General features: G+C 48.3%; 1 protein-coding gene across 1 annotated transcript in view; it reads left to right on the forward strand.

Annotated features, from left to right (window-relative positions):
* The first annotated feature begins 1,737 nt into the window (after nt 1–1,737).
* Nucleotides 1,738–26,996, forward strand: part of GUCY2D (guanylate cyclase 2D, retinal) — a 42,086-nt gene continuing 16,827 nt past the window's right edge. Inside the window, exons 1-11 of the mRNA XM_070954312.1 lie at nt 1,738–2,549; nt 6,665–6,966; nt 12,234–12,588; nt 13,694–13,778; nt 13,913–14,009; nt 15,202–15,276; nt 17,285–17,365; nt 18,913–19,089; nt 20,134–20,290; nt 24,360–24,509; nt 26,228–26,376. Of these exons, the coding sequence (XP_070810413.1) occupies nt 1,841–2,549; nt 6,665–6,966; nt 12,234–12,588; nt 13,694–13,778; nt 13,913–14,009; nt 15,202–15,276; nt 17,285–17,365; nt 18,913–19,089; nt 20,134–20,290; nt 24,360–24,509; nt 26,228–26,376 (2,337 nt within the window). The 5' untranslated portion in view covers nt 1,738–1,840. The remainder of the gene's footprint in view (nt 2,550–6,664; nt 6,967–12,233; nt 12,589–13,693; nt 13,779–13,912; nt 14,010–15,201; nt 15,277–17,284; nt 17,366–18,912; nt 19,090–20,133; nt 20,291–24,359; nt 24,510–26,227; nt 26,377–26,996) is intronic.

Consider the following 26,996-nt stretch of genomic DNA (forward strand, 5'->3'; position numbering starts at 1 on the left):
AATGTTATCGAACCGGAATGGGCGTGAGCTGGAAATCTTTACGGATTCCTGTTTTGTGATATTTTTCGGGGTGCCCGTGTGTCTTGGCGGCTACCAAATTTTCCTGAAGGCTGTTAGATCGAAAAGAGTTCGCTTTAGCATACTGTGTTTCCCCGAAAATAAGACCCTGTCTTAATATTTTTTTGAACCCTGAAATAAGCGCTTGGCCTCATTTTCGGGGGGGTCTTATTATTTTGGGGCGCGTGGAGCAAGACGGGGCTCCTCTTGCCGTCTTTTCTGATTTCCAGCTGTTTCTCCCTAACCCTAACCAGAGGAAATGGCGGGGACCGATTGGGCTTATTATCAGGGGATGTCTTACTTTCCGGGAAACAGGGTAGTTAGAAGCCTGTTTGGTGGTCTCGGAATTGAAGCCGTCTTCACCCACCCTGGAATTGGCATACACTTCTCCACGGAGAAGCCAGATTCACTTAACAACCATGTGACTCACTTAATAACCGCAGTGACTGGACAGCCACTTGTCTGAAATGGTATACGGTTTCCTGACTGAGCAGTATCCTTTCCCCTGGAGTGGGGTGGGAATGGAGATTTTACAGTATCCTTTCCCCTGGAGTGGGGTGGGAATGGAGATTTTACAGTATCCTTCCCCTGCCATGCCCACCAAGCCACGCCCGCCAAAGCCATGCGATGCCCACCAAGCCACACTCGCAGAACCGGTAGTAAAAAAATTTGAAACTCACCACTGGAACATTCGAAGCAGGAGTGGAAACCTGGAGTGGACGAGAGTCAATCTTTGGAGGTCCAAGATTTTTGGGGGTTATGCCTATTATGGAGCTAATGCTACAGATTCGATATCTTCTTGTCCACCAATAATCTAAATACCGTGTCATCGTTGAGATGGTGGGTCTCAATGCAATTTTATAGGCATATTTGACATATTTTCACTCTATCCATCTTCCCGTGAGTAAAACCCTCTTTTCCAATATAGTTGTGGCCCGTCAGCGGCCTGTGCAGCTAGTAGCTGATTCCGACAGCGAGGAGGCTGGTGTGGGGCTGCGCCAGCAGCCTGTGCAGCTGGCACTCAAGTCGGACAGTGAGGAGGCTGGAGAAGATGTGGTGCCAGAGGCGGGGATTCAGCCAGGGCCTTCAGAACCTCCAGAAGCTCCCATAAGTGAAGAGGACGAAGAGGAGGAGTCTCTTCTCGATGCACGGGCGCGTAGAGCTGTTAAAAGGCAGGAGTGGCTCCTCGAGAGTAAGGCTTGGGGCTAATTGGCCACTCCCTTAGCTTATTTAAGGAAGGATGACGACTGAGGCAATTTGCAGGGAACAACTTCATTCACTCTCCTTCGTGTCGTCTGGATCTTAATTCTCTGCAAATTGCTTCTGGGCTTTCTGCCAACCATAGTAAGATTACGATTATTTATTCTTTGGATTCTTGTAGGCTGTTAAGAAAGTTAATTAACAGCCTTTGTTTGAAAAAGACTGATTTAATTTAGTAAACTAAGGTTTGTACAGACTTTGTGTGTGCTGTGTTCTTTGAGGTCCGTAGCTGGGGCAGAACAAATATCATCAAATTAGTTGCAAGTGTAGGAAAAGCCAGGAGGAATTCTGAATTCTTCTCCAGCCTGCTCTCATGCTCCTCTTTCTTTTTCTCCTTCCTTCTTCCCTTCCCTTCCTCTCTCCCTCGTTTGACGGTGAAGAGCCACCCTTGATCAAGTTGATGGCAGGAGATGGGCCCAAAGATTTCTGGACTTGGTCCCTGAGGAACTGAAGTTTGGTGCCTTCTCCAATTTCCCTTCCTTGCCACTCCGCCAGATCGCTTGCTAAATCCACGACGACTAACATGACCCGAATTTGGATGGGTTTCCTGCTTTGGCTCTCCAACCATCCGAGGTGGACCTACTATAGAGGGCCTCCTTGGTGGCACCTTCTCTTCTGGCCTCTGGTTCTTCGCCTTCCTCTCACCATCCACGCAACTACCTTCAAAGTTGGGGTGATAGGTCCCTGGAAGTGTGACTCCATCTACGCCCAAGCCTACCCCGACGCAGCGGCCAAGTTGGCTGTTAGTCGGATCAACAAGGACCCAACCTTAAACAAGGGATACTGGTTTGATTACGTCCTCGTCAACGAAGACTGCCAGACTTCCAAGGCCCTCGTGGCCTTAGTCAACGCGGAATATTACGCCTCTGGTTTCGTAGGCCCGGTTAACCCGACGGCCTGTCAGGCAGCTGGGATGCTGGGTAAAACTTGGAACAAGCCCATCGTCTCCTGGGCTTGCTTGACGGATGACGCTGAGGTTGGCCGTTTTGGGACTTTCGTGCGGCCGTTACCTCAGGCCTCCGTTGTGCTCTACACTGTCCTTAAGCACTTCCAGTGGGCTCACCTGGCTGTGATCGCCTCTAAAGAAGACCTCTGGGTCCAAGTGGGGCAAGGCCTAGCCGACTCGTTGAGGAACTTCGGCCTGCCCGTTACCGTAATGGCCACCATGGATGATGACCCGAGTGAGGTGGAGGAAGCCCTTCAAAAGATCAAGAAGGCCAACAATATACGAGGTATGGTTGCAATGGGCAGATGTTCCCCATGCGAGATCTAACATAAGGGGGTTAAACCCTAGGTTTGAAAGATATGGAGTCTGTCTTAGGAGAAAGGGCTGCAGGTCACCTTATGGTTCCTTCTGAGATGTAGACGCCCACCATGGTAGTGTCTTCACTTCTTGGATGGTTCAAGCTTCTCATTTACTCAAAAAAAGACCAGAGAAAGAAGATTGAAACCTACCTTTCATTCTTCCTTCTGAGGTGAAGAAGTCCACCATTGATTTAGATGATTCAAGTTCCTCACGTACTCCAAAAATGATCACAGAAAGAAGATTGAAATGTACCTTGCATTCTTTCTTCTGAGGTGAAGAAGTCAACCATGGTGATTTCTTCGCTTCTGGCTTGGCTTGGACAGTTCAAGCTTCTCCATTTGCTCCAAAAACTACCACAGGAAGAAGATTGAAACCTACCTTTCATTCTTCTTTCTGAGGTGAAGAAGTCCACCATGATGGCTTCTTCACTTCCAGCTTGGCTTGGACGGTTCAAGCTTCTCATTTTCTCCAAAAATTATCACCAAAAAAAGAGATATTGAAAGCCTCTTTTCCTAGATCCAAAGCTGATTCTAGGAGACCATGAGAGGAAAGCACCTTCTTCGTAATAGGAGAAGTTGGACAATGGAGCCACTGACCCAGGAAGTGATCACTTCCCCTGGGTTTGAAGCCTTCAAAGCAGGGGTGTGATTCAGCCAGTTCGGACCGCTTCGGGCCAACCGGATGCTTAATTTTACATCTGGTTTGCCGCACCGGTAGTTGCAAGGACTGGTTGGCCCCGCCCACTCCTCCCCACCCCTCCCAGGAGTCCCCACATGGCCCGTTTTGGATGCCAGATAAGTGCAGTGCCTGCGCAGAGGCTCGGGGAGGGCTAAAAACAAGCCTCCAGAAAGTTCCGGAAGTTTGGAAACAAGCCTGTTTCTTGCCTCCGGAGGGCCTCCAGAGCCCAGGAGAGGCCGTTTTCACCCTCCCGGAGGCTCAAAGGAAACTTCCTGTCAGGTTTTCAGTCGGTCTTCAAATAAATTGCGTCTCAAACAAAGTCCTTTTTGAAACAAACTTTCATTTTATTTAGCACGGCAACTTTTACACTGACTCCATGCAGCCAGCACTGATGTGCTGGCCCAAAATCCCTCCTCTTCCTTCCCCCACTCCTCTGCATTCATTGGCCATCTTCCCAATCATTCACCCCTAATCTACTGCTCCAATTCAAAGAATTTCCCCTCTCCCATCCATCTCCTAGGGGACATTATCTCCAGCTAAAATAAGTAGGTGAAAGGCAACCGTCCCGTTGCAGACACTTGCATTCTCCTTCTCATGTCAGCACTAGGATAAATGCATCTTGACGTGCTGACACCTCCGGAGCGTGGGGAGGGTGAAAACGCCCCCCCTCCCGCTGTGGTGCAGGAGGCCGAGAAGGCCACACCAGTGGTGGGTTGCCCCCGGTTCGGATCGGTTCACAAGAACGGGTAGAAAAACCGGCGGGAAACCCCGCCCCCCGCCCCGGATGTCGTCATCGGCGATCTGAACTGGTAGTAAACGTAAGTAGAACCCACCCCTGGGCTATGCCCACCATGGCCACGCCTACCCAGCAGCTGGGCAGAGAACCGATTGCTAAAATTTTTGAATCCCGCCCCTGCTTCAAAGATAAAACGAACATGTGATTTGAATTTCAGGATTGATGGGATTGAACGTGGTGGCTGCAGAGATCCTGTCTGACTCTGGGACTCTATAAATGTTGGTTTATATGACAAGGATCATGCCATGTGACTCAGCCACATGTTCATGCAGCTTCTTTCTTGGTCAGGAGAACTTCTCTCCAAGACATGGTTGAACAGCCCAATATTTAACTCCACCAGCAAAGAATAGAATAGAATAGAATTTTTTATTGGCCAAGTGTGATTGGACACACAAGGAATTTGTCTTGGTGCATAGGCTCTCAGTGTACATAAAAGAAAAGATATGTTCGTCAAGAATCATAAGGTACAACACTTAATGATAGTCGTAGGGTACAAATAAGCAATCAGGAAATAATATCAATATAAATCGTAAGGATACAAGCAACAAAATTACAGTCATGCAGTCATTAGTGGAAGGAGATAGGTGGTGGGAACGATGAGAAGATTAATAGTAGTGCAGACTTAGTAAATAGTTTTAAAGTGTTGAGGGAATTATTTGTTTAGCAGAGTGATGGCGTTGGGGTAAAAACTGTCCTTGTGTCTAGCTAGTTGTTCTGGTGTGCAGTGCTCTATAGCGTCGTTTTGAGGGTAGGGGTTGAAATAGTTTATGTCCAGGATGCGAGGAGTCGGTAGATATTTTCACAGCCCTCTTTTTGACTCGTGCAGTATATAGGTCCTCAATGGAAGGCAGGTTAGTAGCAATATTTTTTTTTATCTCTATGTTCTTTTGTACTAAGTAGAGTTTCCTGTTTCCTGTTACACTTGAGCAGTTAAGCAGTAAAGCACATGGTGACTGTACCCTTTATTGTGGTGCTATATAGCTTTATTTGTGGTGCAGTATATAGGTCCTCAATGGAAGGCAGGTGGGTAGCCATTTTTTTTTTTTGCAGTTCTAATGATCCTCTGAAGTCTGTGTCTGCGGGTCCTTAGTGCTCTCTGAGCTGGGTGGTTTTCTTGCAGACGTTTCATGACCCATCCAGCTAACACCATCAGTGCTAGAAGGGAGTGGGGTTTGTGGAGAGGAAGAGGAGGCGGTCCAATTATTTGGGGAGGGTTTCTCTGGAGGGCTTTGAGGAGCCAGGAGTGGGAAAGTGTTGCCTGGGGGCAATCGCATGTGTGTCAAGCACATCTTGGGACTTTCTGGAGCTCCTGATCAAAGGTCTGGTGGCATCTCAGAAGTTGAAAGGGACCTGGTGGGGCTTCGGAACTTGGGTTGGCATGGATGGGCTCCCTCAGCTGGACATGGTGGGCTCTTTTCTTTATCATTGCCAACAATTCAGGGTCGACTTTGATAAACTCTCAATTCTCTTCACCTTCTTCCCCTTTTTTTGGTCTATTCCTTCTCTTTGTCCTTTTCCTTCATTCCGCCTTCATTCCTCCTCCTCCTCCTCCATGTCTTCTCCTCCTTATCCTCCTCCTCCTTCATTCCTCCTCCTCCTCCTCCTCCTCCATGTCTTCTCCTCCTCCTCCTCCTCCATTCCTCCTCCTCTTTCATGCCTTCTCCTCCCCCTTCATCCTCCCCCTTTCTTCTTCCTTCTTCAACTTCTTCCTTCTTCCTCCTTCTCTTTCATTCCTCTCTTTCCTTATCCATTCTTCTTACTCCTCCTCCTTCATTCCTCCTCCTTGTTCATGTCTTCTCCTCCTCCACCTTCATTCCTCTTCATTCCTCCTCCTTCTCCTTCATTCCTCCTCCTCCTCCTCCATGTCTTCTCTTCCTCCTCCTTCATTCCTCCTCTTCCTCCTCCTCCTTCATTCTCCCTCCTGTCTCCTCCTCCTCTCCTCCTTCATTCCTTCTCCTCCTCCTCCTTCATTCTCCTCTTCCTCCTCCTTCCTGCCTCCTCCTCCTCTCCTCCTCCATCCTCCTCCTCCTTTCCTCTTCAACTTCTTCCTCCTTCTCTTTCATTCCTCTCCTTCCTTATCCATTCTTCTTTCTCCTCCTCCTCCTCCTTCTTCTCCATTCCTCCATTCCTTCTCCTTCATTCCTCCTCTTCCTCCTCCTCCTTCTCCCTCCTCCATGTCGCCTCCTCCTCTCCTCCTCTCCTCCTTCATTCCTTCTCCTCCTCCTTCATTCTCCTCTTCCTCCTCCTTCCTGCCTCCTCCTCCTCTCCTCCTCCATCCTCCTCCTCCTTTCCTCTTCAACTTCTTCCTCCTTCTCTTTCATTCCTCTCCTTCCTTATCCATTCTTCTTTGTCCTCCTCCTCCTCCTTCTCTTTCATCCCTCCTCCTTTCCTCTTCCTTCTTCAACTTCTTCCTTCTTCCTCCTTCTCTTTCATTCCTCTCTTTCCTTATCCATTCTTCTTTCTCCTCCTCCTCCTCCACCTTCATTCCCTCTTCATTCCTCCTCCTCCGCCTTGTTCATGTCTCCTCCTCCTCCCTCCTTCCCTCCCTCCCTCCCTTCCCTCTGCAGCGGTCATCATGTGCATGCACTCCGTCCTTCTGGGCGGAGAGGAGCAGCGCCTCCTCCTGGAGAAGGCCGAAGAGATGGCCATGACTCAAGGGAGCTACATTTTCATCCCCTACGATGCCCTGACCTACAGCCTGCCCTACCAGAAGGAGGCCTACACAGTGCTAGAGGACAACCTCAAGTTACGCCGGGCGTACGATGCCGTGCTCACCGTCACCATCGACTCTCCGGAATATTCTTTCCGGCAGGTCTTTGAAGAGGCTCAGAAGACGAAAGAGATTCCCGGACAACTCAGCGCGGAGAAGGTGCCCAACTGAAAGGGGGGAAGAAACGGGGTTGAGGGTTGGTGGGAATCCGGATCATACACATAGACCTCGATTTACGACCACAATTCAACCCAATATTTCCATTGCTGAAGTTATTGAGCTGGTAACAGAGTCATTAAGTGAATCTGGCATTGTCAGAAGGTCGCAAAAGAGGTACGTCAGGTGGAAAAGATCAGCTCCCCACCTGAAGGGCCATTTAAATTTAATTTATTGCTCCTCACGCCGATGGACAGGAATCTTCTCAACTAATGGCGGGCACTTATCCGGAATTACAGCTGTGGCCAAAATTGTGGAAACCTTTTTGGGGGAAAAGTGTATTTTCTTAAAACTAGCTAATAACACCCCTTTGTTTTGGGAGTCCCACCATAAAATTATATATCAACGGAAAGATAATTTAATCGAGAATGTAGTGCAATCACTTTTAGGAAGGATTTGCTATTTAGAATAGCAGTTACGGTATAAAGAAGAAAAGGGAAACACGTAGGAAAAAAGGAGATCTACAAAAACGATCCCCATAGAAAAAAAAAGAGATCTACAAAAACGATCCCCATAGAAAAAAAAGAGATCTACAAAAACGATCCCCATAGAAAAAAAGGAGATCTACAAAAATGATCCCCATGTCAGTTAATACTTGGTTGGGTAATCTTTAACATGAATTACAGCCTTACAACGTCTTCCCATGGAGGGAACCCAGTCTTTGAGTCCTGCAGCTGTTATCATGTGAAACCAAGATTGAATGATGGCTTCTATGAACTGGGTTTGATTGCTGGGTTGCTTCTGGCTAACCAGTTTCTTGAGTCGGCTCCCTAGATTTTCAATTGGGTGAAGGTCTGGGCTATTCCCAGGCCATTCCAGCAGCGAAATAGGATTATCTTGAACCCCCACCCCCCAAAAAAAAGTGGTGTTTTTAAGCCATCAAACCTCAAAAATACACTTTCCCCAAAGGGGTTTCCACAATTTTGGCCACGACTGTAGAAAAAGGTCAGTGAAAATCTGCTCGGTGAATGCCCCAACACTGGAAATTTTTAAGAAGAGGTTGGATAACCATTTGTCTGAAGTGGTGGAGGGTTTCCTGCCTGGGCAGGGGGTTGGACTAGAAGACCTCCAAGGTCCCTTCCAACTTTGTTATTCTATTCTATTCTATTCTATTCTATTCTATTCTATTCTATTCTATTCTATTCTATTCTATTCTATTCTATTCTATTCTATTCTTGCTGGTGGCGACATAGAGAGTTCTAGGTTGATGCCTCTTTTGACTCCGCCTCCATCTTCTGCCACTCCTCCTCCTACGGTATGCATGGATTTTGCTCCGCGATGGGTCTCTGATGGAGAAGCCAGATTTTCTACAATGGAGTTTCTAGGGCCTATTATTTTTTTTTAATTTGATTTATATGCCGGCCTTCTCCGGAGACTCAGGGCGGCTTACAATGCGTTAAGCAATAGCCTTCATTCTTTTGTATATTTCTACAAAGTCAGCTTATTGCCCCCACAAACTGGGTCCTCATTTCACCTACCTTTGAAAGGATGGAAGGCTGAGTCAACCTTGAGCCTTGGCGAGATTCGAACCTGCAGTTGGTGACTTACCTGTTTACAGTGGAGTTCTTGGTGCTGTCTGAAGTTGGTGATTTTCTTGTAGACGTTTCATAACCCATCAGTGCTGGAAGGGAGTGGAGTTTGTGGAGAGGAGGAGGAGGAGGAGGAGGAGGAGGAGGAGGAGGAGGACGACGACGATACAACTGTAGGATCCTTGGTCCTCTTTGAGCTTGGTTATTTTATCCAGGCGTTTCCTAACCCAACTAGGGAACATCATCAGTGCTGGAAGGAAAGGGAGTTTAGGAGGAGGAGGAGCAGGAGCAGGAGCAGGAGGAAGAAAAGAGTCCATGGCGGTCTCTGAGCTGGGTAGGTTTTCTTACAGACGTTTCATGACCCAGCGAGGTAACATCATCAGTGCTGGAAGGGAGTGAGGTTTGCGGGGAGGAGGAGGAGGAAGGAGAGGAAGAAGAGGAGGAGGAGGTGGAGGAGGAAGAGGACGGTGGGGTCCGCGGTGGTCTCCGAGCTTGCTTATTTTCTTGCAGACGTTACATGACCCAGCTAGGGAACTGTTCTGTCCCCAACTACACGCACACACACCAACAGACGTTCAGGAGTTAAAGACCAAACCAGCCGGCAAAATCCTTTTCCTTATGATAACGGAACTTGTCAACAACCTAGTGGCTGCCTGCCAAGAGTTTATTATTTACAAAGAGGAGAGATAACTTCTCCCCGCTTCTGGTACATCAAAAGAAACAGCTCAATAATTACGGAGTTAATCAAGTCCAGAGATACTCCAGCAAAGTCTATAGCAAAAAGTCCGGCAATGCAGAATGGCGTGGAAGCTTTCAGCTTTGTTCGTCACAAGGTTTGACTGGCCACCACGCTCCCTTTTATATCCTGTGGGGTGTGGTCCAGTGACTCAGCCTAATCTCGGGCACGCCTTTTCTTCTGTTGCACGTGCTTATCTCTGCGACACTGGCGTGGATCCAGCCAAGACTCATTACCCTCATCACTGTCCATCTGTGGCTGCGTGGACGTGCTTGGCCCCGGCCCTATCTCTTGCCCTTCGGCGGACACCGAAGGCATTGCCAGAGAGGAGGGTCCTGGAGAGGGAGGCCTTGCCAACTCCTCCCCTTCACTCTCGGAGTTCTCTCCTGCCGATGACACAGGCTCCAGTAATGGAGCCACAACAGGTAACATCATCAGTACTGGAAGGGAGTGGAGTTTGTGGAGAGGAGGAGGAGGAGGAGGAAGGAGAGGAAGAAGGGGAGGAGGAGGTCTGTGGGGTCCTTGGTGCTTTCTGAGCTTGGTTGTTTTCTTGCCGACGTTTCATGACCCAACTAGGTAATGTTATCACTGCTAGAAGGGAGTAGGGTCTGTGGAGTGCAGGGAGAAGGAGGAGGAGAAGGAAAAAGAGGAGGAGGAGGAAGAGGATTATGGGGTCCTTGATGCTCCCTGAGGTTGGTTGTTTTCTTCCGTGGTGTTATTCAGCTGGTTTGGACCGGTTCGTGGCAACCTGCGGGGCCCGCCCTCCTCGCCCCGGCACTACGCTGTTCTATTTAGCCACATTTTCTAAGCCGCGCGCATGCGTGAAAGCCGCGTCCGTGAGCAAAACGCACGCGTGGAAGGCCGGGCGTCTGTGCGAAAGGCGGACGTGCTCATTTTCGGTACACGGCAAACACCGGTGGTAAAATGATGTGATGCCCACCTCTGGTTTTTTCGCAGACGTTTCATGACCCAACTAGGTAAGATCATCAGTGCTAGAAGAGAGCGGGGTTTGCTCCCCATTTCTATTCAAGCGGTTTGCCCTGTCCGTGTGGGTGGGAGTGGTTTCGATCGTTCCTTGATTAGGCTGTTTACACCAAGATTAATACATGATGTAAACCACACCCCAATAAAGGGGTGTCATTCTAACAAAATGTTAGTTCCATCTTTTTATTATTTATTATTTATTTTATTTTATTCAATTTGCATCCCGCCCTTCTCCTAGTGGACTCAGGGCAGTGCACAGCCAAAACTAAAACACATACCCATACAAAATTTAAAATTTTTAAAAGAATTACATGATTTTGGCCCAAAATTTAAAACATTCAAACTAAAACCCATTGACAATTTAAAAAGCTTAAAAAAAAAAGGGGGGGTTCACGCCAGCCCTGCTTGATGGAAAAGAAAAGTTTTTAGGGCACGGCGAAAGACCCAGAGATCTGATATCCTTCGTACTTCCGGGGGCAAATCGTTTCAGAGGGCAGGAGCTGCCACAGAGAAGGCCCTCCCTCTGGGGGTCGCCAGCCGACATTGCCTGGCTGACGGCACCCTGAGGAGTCCCTCTCTGTGGGAGCGTACTGGTCGGTGGGAGGCTATCGGCGGCAGAAGGCGGTCTGCAATCTTTTAAGAGGTTGCAGAAAAAAAAAATGCTTTTAAAAGCCTCTGACGATCCAGCAACTCAGCTGGGATCGTCAGAGGCTTTTAAAGGCATTTTTTTTTTTTTTTTGGCTGAAGAGGTTGTAGAAAAAATGCTTTTAAAAGTTAAAAAAAAAACACAAAGCCTCTGATGAGGTGGACGGGGTAAGCGAGCGGCGGCCGGGCTGGGGACCGGTTCGGGGCGTGGCCAGCCAATGTTATTACCGGTTCTCCGAACTACTACAAATTTTTACTACCGGTTCTTACGAACCGGTGCGAACCAGGAGCAACCCACAACTGCTGTGGAACCTTCAGACACAAGGTTCCTGCCTCCCCAAATGGCACCTCTACGTTTGCAAGAGTGTAGGAAACAAAGCAAATAACAATAGACTTAGCTATCGCTTTACAGCGCTTTCCATCCCTCTCTAAGCGGTTTACAGAGTCAGCCTCTTGCCTGTTGTGGCTCCGTTACCGGAGCCTGTGTCATCGGCAGGAGAGAGTTCCGAGAGTGAAGGAGAGGAGTTGGCAAGGCCTCCCTCTCCAGGACCCTCCTCTCTGGCAATGCCTTTGATGTCCGCCGAAGGGCAAGAGATAGGGCCGGGGCCAAGCACGTCCACGCAGCCACAGATGGACAGTGATGAGGGTAATGAGTCTTGGCTGGATCCACGCCAGCGTCGCAGAGATAAGCGCGCGCAACAGAAGAAAGGGCGTGCCCGAGATTAGGCTGAGTCACTGGACCCCACCCCACAGGATATAAAAGGGAGCGTGATGGCCAGTCAAACCTTGTGACGAACAAAGCTGAAAGCTTCCACACCATTCTGCATTGCCGGACTTTTGCTTTAAGACTTTATTGGAGTATCTCTGGACTTGATTTAATTCCGTAATTATTGAGCTGCTTTCCTTTGATGTATCAGAAGTGGGGAGAAGTTAACTCTCCTCTTTGTAAATAATAAACTCTTGGCAGGCAGCCACTAGGTTGTTGCCAAGTTCCGTTATCATAAGGAAAAGGATTTTGCCGGCTGGTTTGGTCTTTAACTCCTAAACGTCTGTTGGTGTGTGTGCGTGGGGTTGGGGACAGAACATTGCCCTCAACAATCTGGGTCCTCATTTTACCCACCTTGGAAAGACGGAAGGCTGAGTCAACCTTGAGCCTGGTGAGATTCGAACTGCCAAATTGCAGGCAGCCGGCAGTCAGCAGAAGTAGCCTGCAAGTACTGCGCTTTAACCACTGCGCCACCGTGCTTCTTTGGTGTAAATGTACACAAAAGTACAATGTGCAATCTTGGCTTAGTTCTTTTTCCTTCTCCTTTCAGGCCCATCCTTTGTTCGGCACCATTTTCAACTCCATCTACTTCCTAGCCAAGGCTGTGGAGAACGCTCGTCTGTCCGGCAAGAGGGTGGTAGGAACGACCATTGCTGAGCACGCCAGGGACTTTGAGCTGGAAGGCTTTAGCCAACCGGTGTCAGCGGATGAAAAGGGAGGCGCCGAGGTCCCGTACATCGTCTTGGACACGGATGGAAGAGGCAGCCGTCTTCACCCGGCTTACGTAGTAGACCTGGATTCTGGGATCTTGCGTTTCATAGGGCAGGCTGTCCATTGGCCTTACAATACCAAGGCGCCTTCGAACCCCGGTTGTTGGTTCAACCGTGGCACCCTTTGTACCGGGGGTAAGTGTGGAAGCCAAGCGAGACGGGGTAGAGCAGGGGTGTCAAACTGGATTTCTTCGAGGGCCGGATCAGCATTGTAGTTCTCCTCCGTGGGCTGGTGGGGGAGAGGGGCAGGGAGCGGTGGGGTGGGGTGGGTGGGTAGAGACAGGACGGATGCCTCCTGCAGCACTCTACCAGCTAAAAGCAGGCTGTACAGAGGCCCGTTTTTGGCCTCCATGGCCTCCAGCAGCACTCTGCCAACCAAAAACAGGCAGCATGGAGGCCTCACGAGGCCCCACACAGCCTGTTTTAGGCCTCCCTAGGCTCCAGCAGCACTCTGCCAGCCAAAAACAGGCCATACAGAGGCCTCACGAGGATCCCGCGCAGCCCGTTTTTGGCCTCCACCGCCTCCTGCAGCACTCTGCTGGCCAAAAACGGGACATGCGGAGACCCCATAAGCCCCCCGGACAGCCCGTTTTAGGCCTCCCCAGCCTCCGGCAGCACTCTGCTGACCAAAAGCAGGCCGTATCGAGGCCCCTTGAGGCCCCGCACAGCCCGTTTTTGGCCTCCACGGCCTCCAGCAGCACTCTGCCAATCAAAAACAGGCTGCATGGAGGCCTCGCGAGGCCCCGCACAGCCTGTTTTAGGCCTCCCCAGCCTCCAGCAGCACTCTGCCGGCCAAAAACCGTTTGTCCAGAAGAGTATTATGGGGTCCCTTGCTTGAGTAGGGGGTTGGACTAGAAGACCTCCAAGGTCCCCTCCAACTCTTACTCTATGTAAATTCTCGGTGAGTAAGTTCCCCCCTTCCCCACAAATGTCTTTAGCCCTATCTAGGCTTTTACAAGTAAAATCTGCCAGTTTGGGGAAGATTCCCGTAAAATACGCTTAGAGCAATAAAGTCGTTCGAACTCAAGGAGAGACGCAACCTGGAATTAAAGAGAAACTTCCTAACAGTGAGGACAATTAAGCAGGGGAACAGAAGTTGTGGGTGCGTCAACACTGGAGAAGAGCGTAATTTTAAAGAAGAAACTGGACAGCCACTTGGCTTAATCCTGGTGGCCAGAGCAAAAGTGGGACTCAGTCCAAAGAAAACGAGTTTCTTTTTCCTTCTTCTTCCTCCTCTTAGGTGTGGGTGGTGGCTTCATTTTCTTCCTCTTCCTCCTTGTTATTTTCTTGTTCCTGGGTGGATCTCTCCTGGCTTACTATCTTCGGTGAGTTTGACATGGTCCCTCTTACGATTCTCCCCTCCAGAATGGTGTTTGGGAGTCCTGCGGGACGGTGCTTTAATTATGGGTGAGCGTGTTTCATGTCTGATATTTTTAATGGCTCACCTCGCTTCTCACAGATGCCAGTTTCTGCATGCTCAGCTATTTATAGGACCCAACAAGATTGTCCTGACCGGGAGCGACCTGACTTTCATCGACCTCCCGAGCAGCAGAAAGGTAAGCCGGGTTTTACGCGATAACCTCGAGGAGGACGCAACCCCGTGGCGGTAGGAAGTGTAACCGTTGAGTAAAGCGTTTCAAAATCAGAGGTGGGCTGACTGAATAGTGACCGTCTCAGATCGATGCAAGAAAAGAGGTTGGGTCAAAAGATCACTATCACTGGCCTTGCAACGCTGGGAGAGATGGCCAACTTTGGGATCATCAAGATGTAGAGGTATCTACCCAAGGTTAGGTCCATCTTTCTTGTTCTTCGGGACCATCAAGATGTAGATGCATCTACCCAAGGTTAGGTCCACCTGGCTTGTTCTTTGGGAACATGAAGATGTAGATGTATCTACCCAAGGTTAGGTCCACTTTTTTTGTTCATTGGGGCCATCAAGATGTAGAGGTGTCTACCCAAGGTTAGGTCCACCTCTCTTGTTCTTTGATACCATCAAGATGTAGATGTATCTACCCAAGGTTAGGTCCATCTTTCTTGTTCTTCGGGAACATGAAGATGTAGAGGTATCTACCCAAGGTTAGATCCACCTCTCTTGTTCATTGGGGCCATCAAGATGTAGAGGTATCTACCCAAGGTTAGGTCCACCTCTCTTGTTCTTTGGTACCATCAAGATGTAGATGTATTTACCCAAGTTTAGGTCCACCTGTCTTGTTCTTCAGGAACATGAAGATATAGATGTATCTACCCAAGGTTAGGTCCATCTTTCTTGTTCTTTGGGAACATGAAGATGTAGATGTATCTACCCAAGGTTAGGTCCATCTTTCTTGTTCTTTGGGAACATGAAAATGTAGATGTATCTACCCAAGGTTAGGTCCACCTCTCTTGTTCTTTGGTACCATCAAGATGTAGAGGTATCTACCCAAGGTTAGGTCCATCTTTCTTGTTCTTTGGGAACATGAAGATGTAGATATATCTACCCAAGGTTAGGTCCATCTTTCTTGTTCTTTGGGAACATGAAAATGTAGATGTATCTACCCAAGGTTAGGTTCACCTCTCTTGTTCTTTGGTACCATCAAGATGTAGATGTAGCTACCCAGGTTAGGTCCATCTTTCTTGTTCTTTGGTACCATCAAGATGTAGATGTATCTACCCAAGGTTAGGTCCACCATTCTTGTTCTTAAAGGTTGCTCAATAACATTATTTCAGAATGTTCTTTAGTTTACACTGACCTGTCTTCTTCCTCCCTAGAAGTCGGATGACAGCTCTGAGAAGAAAAGCTTGAAAAATGAGGCGGAGGTGGAACAGAATGTAGCCGTGGTTGAGGTGAAGTCATATTCTTTCCTGCGTTGCGTCTGGTCCCAAATTCTTTCAGTATTAGGAGGAGGTGGTGGAGTTGGAGGGCTTAAAGGAAGGACCTCAGATGTAAAGCCATATCCTGCAAAGATTGGACTTCTGTGTCCATCAGAATATGGTGGGGTAGGGTCGACCTGAACATCAACTGTGGAATACCAAGAAGAAGGCTCAACTCTGGAGCTCATCATCTTTCATGGGAAAGTCATGAAGGTTTGGGGTTTGAGACCTTGGTTGGTCCAGTGTGGGTTGTCCAAGGATTTGGTCCTCTCCTCTTTGTTATCTATCTATCTATCTGTCTATCTGTCTATCTATCTATCTGTCTATCTATCATCTATCTATCTTTATCATATATTATCTATCTATCTTTATCATCTATCTTATCTAGCTTTATCGTCTATCTTATCTATATCATCTCTTATGTATGTATCTATCTAACATCTATCTTTATCATCTACCTTATCTATATTTATCTATCACCTATCTATCTATCTATCTATCTATCTATCTATCTATCTATCTGTCTATCTTTATCATCTATCATCTATCTATCTTTATCATCTATTATCTATCTATTTATCTTTATCATCTATCTTATCTGTATCATCTATTTTATCTATCTATCATCTATCTATCTATCTATCTATCTAGCTATCTATCTATCTATCATCTCTTTCGCTCTTATTTGCTCTCTCTATCATCTCTCTCTATCATCTCTCTCTCTCTCTCTCTCTCTCTCTCTCTCTCTTTCTCTCTCTCTCATCTCTCTCTCTCTCTCATCTCTCATCTATCTCATCTATCTATCTATCTATCTATCTATCTATCTATCATCTATCTATCTATCATCTATCTATCTTTATCATCTATTATCTATCTTTATCATCTATTATCTATCTATCTTTATCATCTATCTTATTTATATCATCTATTTTATCTATCTATCATCTATCTATCTATCTATCTATCTATCTATCTATCTATCTATCATCTCTTTCGTTCTTACTTGCTCTCTCTGTCATCTCTCTCTATCATATCTCTCTCTCTCTCTCTCTAATCTCTCTCTCATCTATCTATCATCTATCTCATCTTCTATCTATCTATCTATCTTTATCATCTATCATCTATCTATCTTTATCATCTATTATCTATCTATTTATCTTTATCATCTATCTTATCTATTTCATCTATTTTATCTATCTATCATCTATCTATCTATCTATCTATCTATCTATCTATCTATCTATCATCTCTTTCGCTCGTACTTGCTCTCTCTATCATCTCTCTCTCTCATCTCTCTATCTATCTATCTATCTATCATCTATCTATCTATCTATCATCTATTTATCTCATCTATCTATCTATCTATCTATCTATCTATCTATCTATCTATCATCTATCTATCATCTATCTATCTCATCTATCTCATCTATCTATATCTATCTATCTATCTATCTATCTATCTATCTATCTATCTATCTATCATCTATCTATATTTCATCTATCTCATCTATTTATCTATCTCATCTATCTATCTATCTATCTATCTATCTATCTATCTATCTATCTCTCTCTCTCTCTCTCTCATCTCTCTCTCATCTATCTATCTATCATCTATCTATCTATCTATCATCTATTTATCTCATCTATCTATCTATCTATCTATCTATCTATCTATATCTATCTATCAATCATCTATCTATCTATCTATCTATCTATCTATCTATCTATCTATCTATCATCATCATCATCTATCTATCTATCTATCTATCTATCTATCTATCTATCTATCTATCTATCTATCTATCTATCTATCTTTTAATGTATGTTTCTAATGTCTCTATGAAACTGCTTGGTTAGGCTACCCATCAGCTAGCACTGACGTGGGGCGGGTGTCTCCTTCCTTCCGGCTTCTTTTGAGCGTTCGAGATGGTTGAAGGTCACCAGGTCTGTCCTTCTTTGTCTTCCCCTCCCCCACCTTTAGGGTGACTGGGTGTGGCTGAAAAGATTCCCCGGAGCAAAGAACATTGAGGTCAAATCAGACACCGAAAAGATTTTTTGCCAGGTGAGTTCTGAAGAGCTTTCCTTCAAAAATGGGTAGAACCACAACTGAGTATAAGAGTTGGAAGGGACCTCGGAGGTCTTCTAGTCTCTGCCATTAGAGGGTCAGGGTTAGGGGGGCAGTGATGGGGAAGGATGCGAGAGACGATCATTCCTGGTTGATGTGTCAAAGTGGCTTCTTGAGCCAATTCCCCTACAGGTAATCCTCGATTTATGATGCTTCATTTAGTGACCGTTCGAAGTTGCAAAAGTGACTTTTTATGACCATTTTTCACACTTACGACCATGGCAGCATCCCTGTAATCCCATGATGAAAATTCAGACGCTTGGCAACGGACTCGTATTTACGACGGTTTGCCATGTCCCTTTTTTTTTGGCGACCTAACGAGCAAAATCAACGGGGAAGCCAGATTCACTGAACAACCACTTTAACGCACTTAACAACGGCCGTGATTCACTTAACAACGGCGGCAAGAAAAGTTCGTGAGATGGGGCAAAATTCACTGAACGGCGGTCTCGCTTAGCAGCGGGAAGGTTGGGCTTCCTCTTACGAGAGAAGCGCTGATAAGGCCACTGAGATTTTGTCTGTCTTAAGGCTGGTCCTGGACTGCGGTGGAATGCAGTCTGGATTCCTGAGAGGGAGGGGCTGCATTCTAGAGGACCAAGAGCCAGCAAAGTTTAGATACTTGGTAGGTGGAGTCTTAGTAGACAACCGATTAAATATGATTAAATATCAGCTGTGTGCGGCGGCAGCAAAAAAAAGCCAACGCTGTTCTGTCCCCGTCTCACACACGCACACAAACAGACAGCCGGGGGTTAAATAAACTGGCAGACAACCAATTCTTCCGATAAGACGCTTGGCAGCAACCCAGTAGCTGCTTGCCAAGAACTTTTACTCAATAAACAAAATACCCACAGTCAAGAATTGTGCAGTTCGTAAAATAAATCCAAGGCCGATAATGTTGTTTCCAAAGATGCAATGTGACTCGATAGTAGTTAGTTTTGTCCGTCACAGAGTCTGAATGGCCACCTCACCCCCTTTTATACCCTGTGGGGTGTGGTCCAGTGACAGCTTAATCTCGGGCACGCCTTTTGTTCTGTTGTGCGCACTTATCTCTGTGACGCTGCCAAGGATCCAGCCAAGACTCATTGCCCTCATCACTGTCCACCTGTGGCTGTGTGGACGTGCTGGGCCCCGGCCCTATCTCTTGCCCTTCGGCGGACACCGAAGGCATTGCCAGAGAGGAGGGTCCTGGAGAGGGAGGCCTTGCCAACTCCTCTCCTTCACTCTTGGAGTCCTCTCCTGCCGATGACACAGGCTCCGGTAACGGAGCCACAACAAACGCCATCCTAAATTGTATTAACAGAGGGATACAATCAAGATCAAGGGAGGTACTAATACTATAAAGCTTTAGTACAGAGGTCTGCAACCTTAAACGAGCCATTTGAACTAGTTTCCCACAGAAAAGAAAACACCGGGAGCCATTCCCACCATGCCGATTGAGAAAGGACTCTCACTTCTCATTCCCTTTTGTTCTTCCCCACATTCAGCTGCGGGACCTGAGACATGAAAACGTCAACCCTTTCGTAGGCTTCTTCCATGACAGCGGGGTCCTGGCTATTGTCTCCGAGCACTGCACGCGAGGGAGTCTCGAGGACCTTCTCCGTAACGAGGACATGAAGCTGGACTGGATGTTCAAGTCGTCCTTGCTGCTGGATCTTATCAAGGTGCCCGGGAAAGAGCTCTCGCTATTTGTTCTGACTCGGCTCCCCAAACACGACGAACCCTCTGAAGTGAACTCAAAATGTTCCTTTATTAGGAGCGCCAGCAGCCCCAACAAAAGGTTTCTCTCTCACCGCAGGCTAACATATCCATCCGTCTGGGAGATGATATAGTTGTGTGCCACATTTATTCATCTCTGCCCCCTGCCTTTTATCCCCAGAGTGAGGGTGTGGCCTCGCTAGCAGCAATGGTTCTTCTGTCCCGAGGACCGGCCCGTAGATTTCCACTGTTCTCCTCTCCTCTGCCTTCTGTGCATCCACGCGTCAGGCACAGGACCCAGCTGTTACTCCTCCTCCTCATCAGCCACCTCCAGACTTGGGAGCTTTTGACTCTCCATCTGAGGGCTGACGGACGGCCCAGGCCCCACCTCTGTCTCTCTGTCCCGAGGACCGGCCCATAGATTTCCACTGTTCTCCTCTCCTCTGCCTTTTGTGCATCCACGCATCAGGCACTGGACCCATTGTTGAAAGTTACGATGGCACTGATAAAAAGGATTTATGACCATGTTTCACACTTATAACAACTGCAGCCTCCTTGTGGCCACGTGATCAAAGTTGAGACGCTCAGCAACTGACTCACATTTATGATGGTCACAGTGTCCCGGGGTCACATCATCCCCTTTTGCGACCTTCTGACAACGGGGAAGCCAGATTCACTTAACAGCCGTGTTACTCACTTTAACATTGGCAGCGATTCATTTAACAACCCTGGCGAGAAAGGTCGTAAAATGGGGCAAAACTCGCTTAGCAGATGTTTCCCTTAGCGACATAAATTTGGGGCTTCCTTGTGGCCGTACGTCGAGGACTAGCTGTAGTGACGACCTTCAGGGCTGTGAAATGCAAAAGGAAAGCTAAAAGATCATAAGCGAAATCGTGCTTTCGCTTCGCTTCGGGACTCCAATGGCCGGCGCTGATTGTGGTCGCTGAACGAGGACTCCCTGCATTGCGATGAGCCCAAGACCCACTCAACCTCTTCTTTTTCTCCCCCAGGGAATGAAGTATCTGCACCATCAGAAATTCCCGCACGGTCGGCTGAAGTCTCGGAATTGCGTGGTGGACGGCCGTTTCGTCCTGAAAGTCACGGATCACGGATACAACGAATTGTTGGAAGCTCAGGAGGTGGACCGAGAACCGATGAAGCCTGAGGGTCAGTAGAGGAAAAAATGGGGATGAGAAGGGAATTACACGGGCCGATCAAATGTCTCCAGCCGCTGGGTGAGATCATCCGTGGTTTTGGGGTGGAGTTCCATCAGTACGCTGATGATACTCAACTGTACATCTCCACCCCAGACCATCCCAACGATGCCTTGGAAGTGATGTCCCAGTGCCTGGAGGCCGTGCGGGTCTGGATGGGGAGAAACAGGCTTCGACTCAACCCTTCCAAGACCGAGTGGCTGTGGCTGCCGGCGTCCCGGTATAGCCAGCTGGCGCCATCGCTGGTTATTGGGGGCGAATCATTGGCCCCCACGGAAAGGGCTCGCAACTTGGGCGTCCTCCTGGACGCACGGCTGTCTTTAGAAGATCATATGACGGCCGTGGCCAGGGGGGCTTTCTATCAGGTTCACCTGATACGCCAGTTGCGCCCTTTTCTGGATCGGGACTACCTACGCACAGTCACTCAAGCACTCGTCACTTCTCATCTGGACTATTGTAACCCTCTCTACATGGGGCTCCCCTTGGGGTGCACCCGGAGGCTCCAACTGGTGCAGAATGCAGCCGCGCGGGGGATTATGGGAGCGACGGGGCGCTCCCACGTGACTCCTCTCCTGCGCGAGCTGCATTGGCTTCCGGTGGACTTCCGGGTGCGCTTCAAGGTGTTGGTGATCACCTTTAAAGCGCTCCATGGCTTAGGGCTGGGGTATTTATGGGACCGCCTTCTGCCACCAATTGCCTCCCACCGGCCGGTTTGCTCCCACAGAGAGGGCCTCCTCAGGGTGCCGTCGGCCGGACAATGTCGGCTGGCGACCCCCAGGGGGAGAGCCTTCTCTGTTGTGGCACCTACCCTCTGGAACGATCTACCCCCAGAGATACGAGTGATCTCCGACCTCCGGACTTTTCGTCGGGCCCTTGAAACCTATTTTTTTCAGTTAGCCAGGCTGTTCTGATTTTATGATGGGTTTTTAAAATTTGAATTTGGTTTTAAATTGAAATGTTTTAAATTATGGGCCAAATTATTTAATTATTTTAAATCGATTTTAACTTTTGTGTATAAAGTGTTTGACTTTGGCTGTTCACCGCCCTGAGTCCGAAAGGAGAAGGGTGGTATAGAAATCTGAAAAATAAATAAATAAATAAATAAATAAATAAATAAATAAATATATCGACTTACGACAGCTCATTGAGTGAGTGTTCAAAGTTGCAAAAAAAGACCGTTTTTTCAAACCTGCAATGCCCCCCCACCCCACACATTAGTCTGTGTGCAGCCCGACATGCAGCTAAACCCACCTATCTTCCAATAAAACAAACCGTGTGAGTAGATCTGGATCAGTGGTGGGTTGCTCCTGGTTCGCACCGGTTCGCAAGAACCGGTAGTAAAAATTTGTAGTAGTTCCGAGAACCGGTAATAACATTGGCTGGCCACGCCCCCAAACTGGTCCCCGGCCTGGTCGCTGCTCGCTTACCCTGCCCAACTCATCAGCTTTTTTTTTTTTAAACTCTTAAAAGCATTTTTTCTACAACCTCTTGGGCTGAAAAAATGCTTTTAAAAGTAAAAAAAAAAAAAAAAAGCCTCTGACGATCCTGCGGCTCAGCTGGGAACGTCAGAGGCTTTTCAAAGCATTTTTTCTACAACCTCTTCAGCCGAAGAGTTGGTAAAAAAAAATGCTTTGAAAAGCCTCTGACGATCCCAGCTGAGTTGCCTGATCGGCAGAGGCTTTTCAAAGCATTGTTTTCTGCAACCTCTTCAGCTGAGGGGGCCGAAGAGCCTTGGTGGCGCAGCGGACTAAAGTGCTGTTAAAGTAGCACTTAGCTGCCAGCTGCCTGCAATTACTGCGAGTTCAAATCTCACCAGGCTCAAGGTTGACTCAGCCTTCCATCCTTCCGAGGTAGGTAAAACGAGGACCCAGATTGTGGGGGCAATAAGATGACTTTGTATAAAAAAGAACACCGCTTGGGGGGGGGGCAAAAAGCCCTACTAAGCAGGTATATACAAAAGGATGAAGGCTGTTGCTTAACGCATTTTTTTTTTTTTTTTGTTAATTTGATTTATATGCCGCCCTTCTCCGAAGACTCAGGGCGGCTTACAATGTGCTAAGCAATAGCCTTCATCCTTTTGTATATTTATACAAAGTCAGCTTATTGCCCCCACAACTGGGTCCTCAATTTACCTACCTTAGAAAGGATGGAAGGCTGAGTCAACCTTGAGCCTTGGCGAGATTCGAACCCTGCAGTAATTGCAGGCAGCTGGTCTTAATAACCAGCTTAATAACAGGGTGCCTTAAACCCCTGTACTACCAAGGCATTGTAAGCCGCCCTGAGTCTCCGGAGAAGGGCGGCATATAAATCGAACCAATAAACAATAAATAAATAAATTTTCTGCAATCTCTTCAGCTGAAGAGGTGGTTTAAAAAAAATGCTTGGAAAAGCCTCTGACACTCCCAGCTGAGTTGCCTGATCGGCAGAGGTTTTTCAAAGCATTTTTTTCTGCAACCTCTTAATGTTGTAGAAAAAATGCTTTTAAAAGTAAAAAAAAAAAAAAAAAAGTTGGCCACGCCCACCCAATCACATTAACCCCCACCAAGCCACGCCCACAAAATAAGCCACACCCACAGAACCGGTAGTAAAAAAATTTTAGAACCCACCCCTGATCTGGATACTTTATTCAAAGAACAGGATATGGTGAAACGGGGGAAAACAGGGATACATACAACGAGAACCAAACACCAGATAGATAGTATTGAGTTCTTGCTAAACACCACAATTTAAATCTCACCAGCGATGCTCGGTGTATGGGATGTGGGTTTGTCCTTGGATGACCATGTGCCACAGATTAAGATGGATGCTTCCTTGTGCTCCTGCCTTCTCGAGCGTTGCCTTAAGTCAGCTCCGCCAGCTGATTATCGGGCTTTCCGCGCCCACCGGAAATCAGGAAACGGGCTGCTTTCGGCCTCCGAGTGGAGTGGGGAAGGCCGTTTTTGCCCTCCGCAGATTCCTAGAAAGCCTCTGGAGCCTGGGGAGGGCGAAAAACTGGTCTTCCAGTCCCACCGGAAGTTGGGGAAACAGGCCATTTCCGGTCTCCGGAGGGCCTTGGGGGAGGGGGGAGGCCATTTTCACCCTCCGCAGGCTCCTAAAAAGCCTCTGGAGCCTGGGGAGGGCGAAAAAACGGGCCTACCAGCCCCACTGTGCCATCACATGCCAAAAGTAGGGGGGGGGGCCCACATGCGCATGCGTGGGGGGGTATTTCAGAATGCATTGAATTATGGGTGTGCGCACATGCGACCTCCCCCCGATGGTCCCCTCACTTTTGAGTTTGAGTTTGAGTTTATTTAGATTTATATCCCGCCCTACTCCCGAAGGACTCAGGGCGGTGAACAGCCATAGATAAAACAGATACGATATAAAATTTAAAAAAAAAAACAATTTAAAAAACATATTAAATAAATTTGGCCCATACGAATTAAAAACACCCCTATTTTTAAAAACAAATTCGAATTCAAATTCAACAATTGAAAAGAGTTAGGTCGGCCCCGCTTGTTGGAATAAAAAAGTCTTGAGGGCGCGACAGAAGGTGCGCAGATCCGGAATCCTCCGTATCTCCGGGGGGAGCTCGTTCCAGATAGTAGGTGCCCCCACAGAGAAGGCTCTCCCCCTGGGGCCCGCCAGTCGACATTGTTTGGCCGACGGCACCCGGAGGAGCCCCTCTCTATGAGAGCGTACCAGCCGGTGGGAGGCTATTGGTGGTAGCAGGCGGTCCCGTAGATAACCAGATCCTGAGCCATGGAGCGCTCTAAAGGTGATAACCAAAACCTTGAAGTGCACTCAGAAGACCACCGGGAGCCAGTGCAGCTCGCGCAGGAGAGGTGTTACGTGGGAACGCCATGTTGCTCCCATAACCACCCGCGCGGCCGCATTCTGGACCAGCTGGAGCCTCCGGGTGCTCCTCAAGGGGAGCCCCATGTAGAGAGCATTGCAGTAGTCCAGGCGGATGACTTTGGCACGCAACCGCAAAAAGGTTAGCCATCCCTGATCTAGTCCAACCCCCCAATTTATTCCACCAGACCGTTTCTGGACCGCCCCAGAAATGTTGAGGAATCCGGCGCTGGAACGGAAAGGCAGCCTCTGGGGCGACATTTACAGTCTTTCCATCGTCATTCAAGAAGTCATCTGCCGCGATGCGCCTTATTGTATGCTGGATATGAGCGCCGAAGGTACCTAAGGGGGGGGGGGAGCGATGAAGAGAAGGGCGGGGGTGGATTGTCCTCTCCTTGCCAGGGTTCAGGGGCTGGAAGTCAGAAGACCTTGAGCCAGTGGTGAAATCTAAAATTTGTTACTACCGGTTCTGTGGGCGTGGCTTGGTGGTGGTGGGGGTAATGGGACTGGGTGGGCGTGGCCAATTTTTTTTTTTTTACTTTTAAAACCATTTTTTCTACAACCTCTTCGGCGAAGAGAATCAGCTGGGTGACTGTCAACCAATCAGCAGGAGGTTGTGGGTACTAGTCCCGTCTTAGGCATGAGAGTCAGCTGGGTGACTGGGATAATCACCAGGAGACGGGGAGTTGTAGTCCTGCCTTAGGCATGAGAATCAGCTGGGTGACTGTCAACCAATCAGCAGGAGGTTGTGGGTACTAGTCCCGTCTTAGGCATGAGAGTCAGCTGGGTGACTGGGATAATCACCAGGAGACGGGGAGTTGTAGTCCTGCCTTAGGCATGAGAATCAGCTGGGTGACTGTCAACCAATCAGCAGGAGGTTGTGGGTACTAGTCCCGTCTTAGGCATGAGAGTCAGCTGGGTGACTGGGATAATCACCAGGAGACGGGGAGTTGTAGTCCTGCCTTAGGCATGAGAGTCAGCTGGGTGAGTGTCCACCAATCAGCAGGAGGTTGTGGGTACTAGTCCCGTCTTAGGCATGAGAGTCAGCTGGGTGACTGGGATAATCACCAGGAGACGGGGAGTTGTAGTCCTGCCTTAGGCATGAGAATCAGCTGGGTGACTGTCAACCAATCAGCAGGAGGTTGTGGGTACTAGTCCCGTCTTAGGCATGAGAGTCAGCTGGGTGACTTTGGGCTAATCACCAGGAGACGGGGAGTTGTAGTCCTGCCTTAGGCATGAGAGTCAGCTGGGTGACTTTCAACCAATCAGCAAGAGGTTGCGGGCACTAGTCCCGTCTTAGGCATGAGAGTCAGCTGGGTGACTAATCACCAGGAGACTGGGAGTTGTAGTCCTGCCTTAGGCGCAAAAGCTGGCTGGGTAACTTTGGGCCAATCACCCGGACCTGTGGGACTTATAACCATCACAGCACCCCGACAGTCACACAATTTGTGTGCGCGGCAACCATTGTGTTGTATTTATGACGGTTGCAGTGTCCTGGGGTCATGTGATCACCCTTGGTTCACTTCCCAGCCAGCTTCCGACAAGCCAAATTAACGGGAGAAGCTGGACTCACTTAACAACTGTGTACTTCACTTAACAACCCTGGCCCAAAAGGGTAGTAAAATCTGGCATCCCGTCCCCATGATAGTCATAATTCAGGAGTGGTGCAGTGGCCTAGTGGTGGAGCTCTGGCCTCACAATCAGGAGGCCGTGAGTTCGATCCTAAGTAGAGGCAGATATTTCTCTCTCTGGGCACAATGAGAATATATCTACTGAACAAAACTCCGCCTTGGCGACAGGAAAGGCATCCGGCCAGTAAAACACACTCTGCTAGCTCCATTCAGTTGCCCAGACTCCACCCCGCAAGGGATTATGAGTGTCATTAAATGATGATAGTCATAATTCAAGGACTAACTTGATAGCGATATTATATTTCTTCACAATTCCTAGTGCGAGTCGGGATATTTCTTGGGTGGGGTCTCCAGATGGCGATGGGATTTCTTCTGAGTACGCCTGGACGGGAGCCAACGTGAACATTTTGTCTTTGTCCAAGCAGAGATCATCAAGAAGGTGGAGAAACCCCCTCCTCTTTGCCGCCCGTCTGTCTCCATAGACCAAGCGCCGATAGAGTGCATCCAGCTAATGAAGGAATGCTGGAGCGAACAACCGGACAGGAGACCCAATATCAATCAAGTCTTTGATCAGGTGACGTGAAACCAGGAATGGTGGCTAGAAGGGGAAGGAGTCAGAATACAGACTAACAAGAGTTGGAAGGGACCTCAGAGGTCTTCTAGTCGGACCTCCCGAGCTCAGGGAGGAGACCCTATAACAGTGATGGCTAACCTATTTTGCCATTGCGTGCCAGGAAGGGGTGGGGCAGGGGAGGTTTGCGCACGTGCGTGCCCACACCCATAATTCTATGCGCCCCACCCTGCGCATGTGCACCAACCCCCCCCCTTGCTCCTGGCCTGTTTTTCTTTGTCACCTGGCTCCAGATCCTCTCTATGCATCTGGGGAGGGCGAAAACAGCCTTCCCCACCTACCCCCAGGCCCTCCGGAGGCAGAAAACAGCCTGTTTCTCTACTTCTGGTGGGCCCAAAAGGCCTGAAAATCAGGTGGCCGGCACGCACATGCGCGCCAGAGCTGAGCTGGCGTGCCCACTGATATGGCTACGCGTGCCACCTGTGGCACACGTGCCACAGGTTCGCCATCATGGTCCTATAACATTCCAGACAAATGATTATCCAATCTCTTCTTTAAAAACGCCAGTGATGGAGCACCCACAATTTCTGGTGGCAAGTTGTTCCACTGGTTAATTGTTCTCA

Source organism: Pituophis catenifer, unplaced genomic scaffold, assembly GCF_029215685.1.
Source record: "Pituophis catenifer annectens isolate HBS135680 unplaced genomic scaffold, rPitCat1.0.hap2 SCAF_15, whole genome shotgun sequence".
Taxonomy (NCBI): Eukaryota; Metazoa; Chordata; class Lepidosauria; order Squamata; family Colubridae; genus Pituophis; species Pituophis catenifer.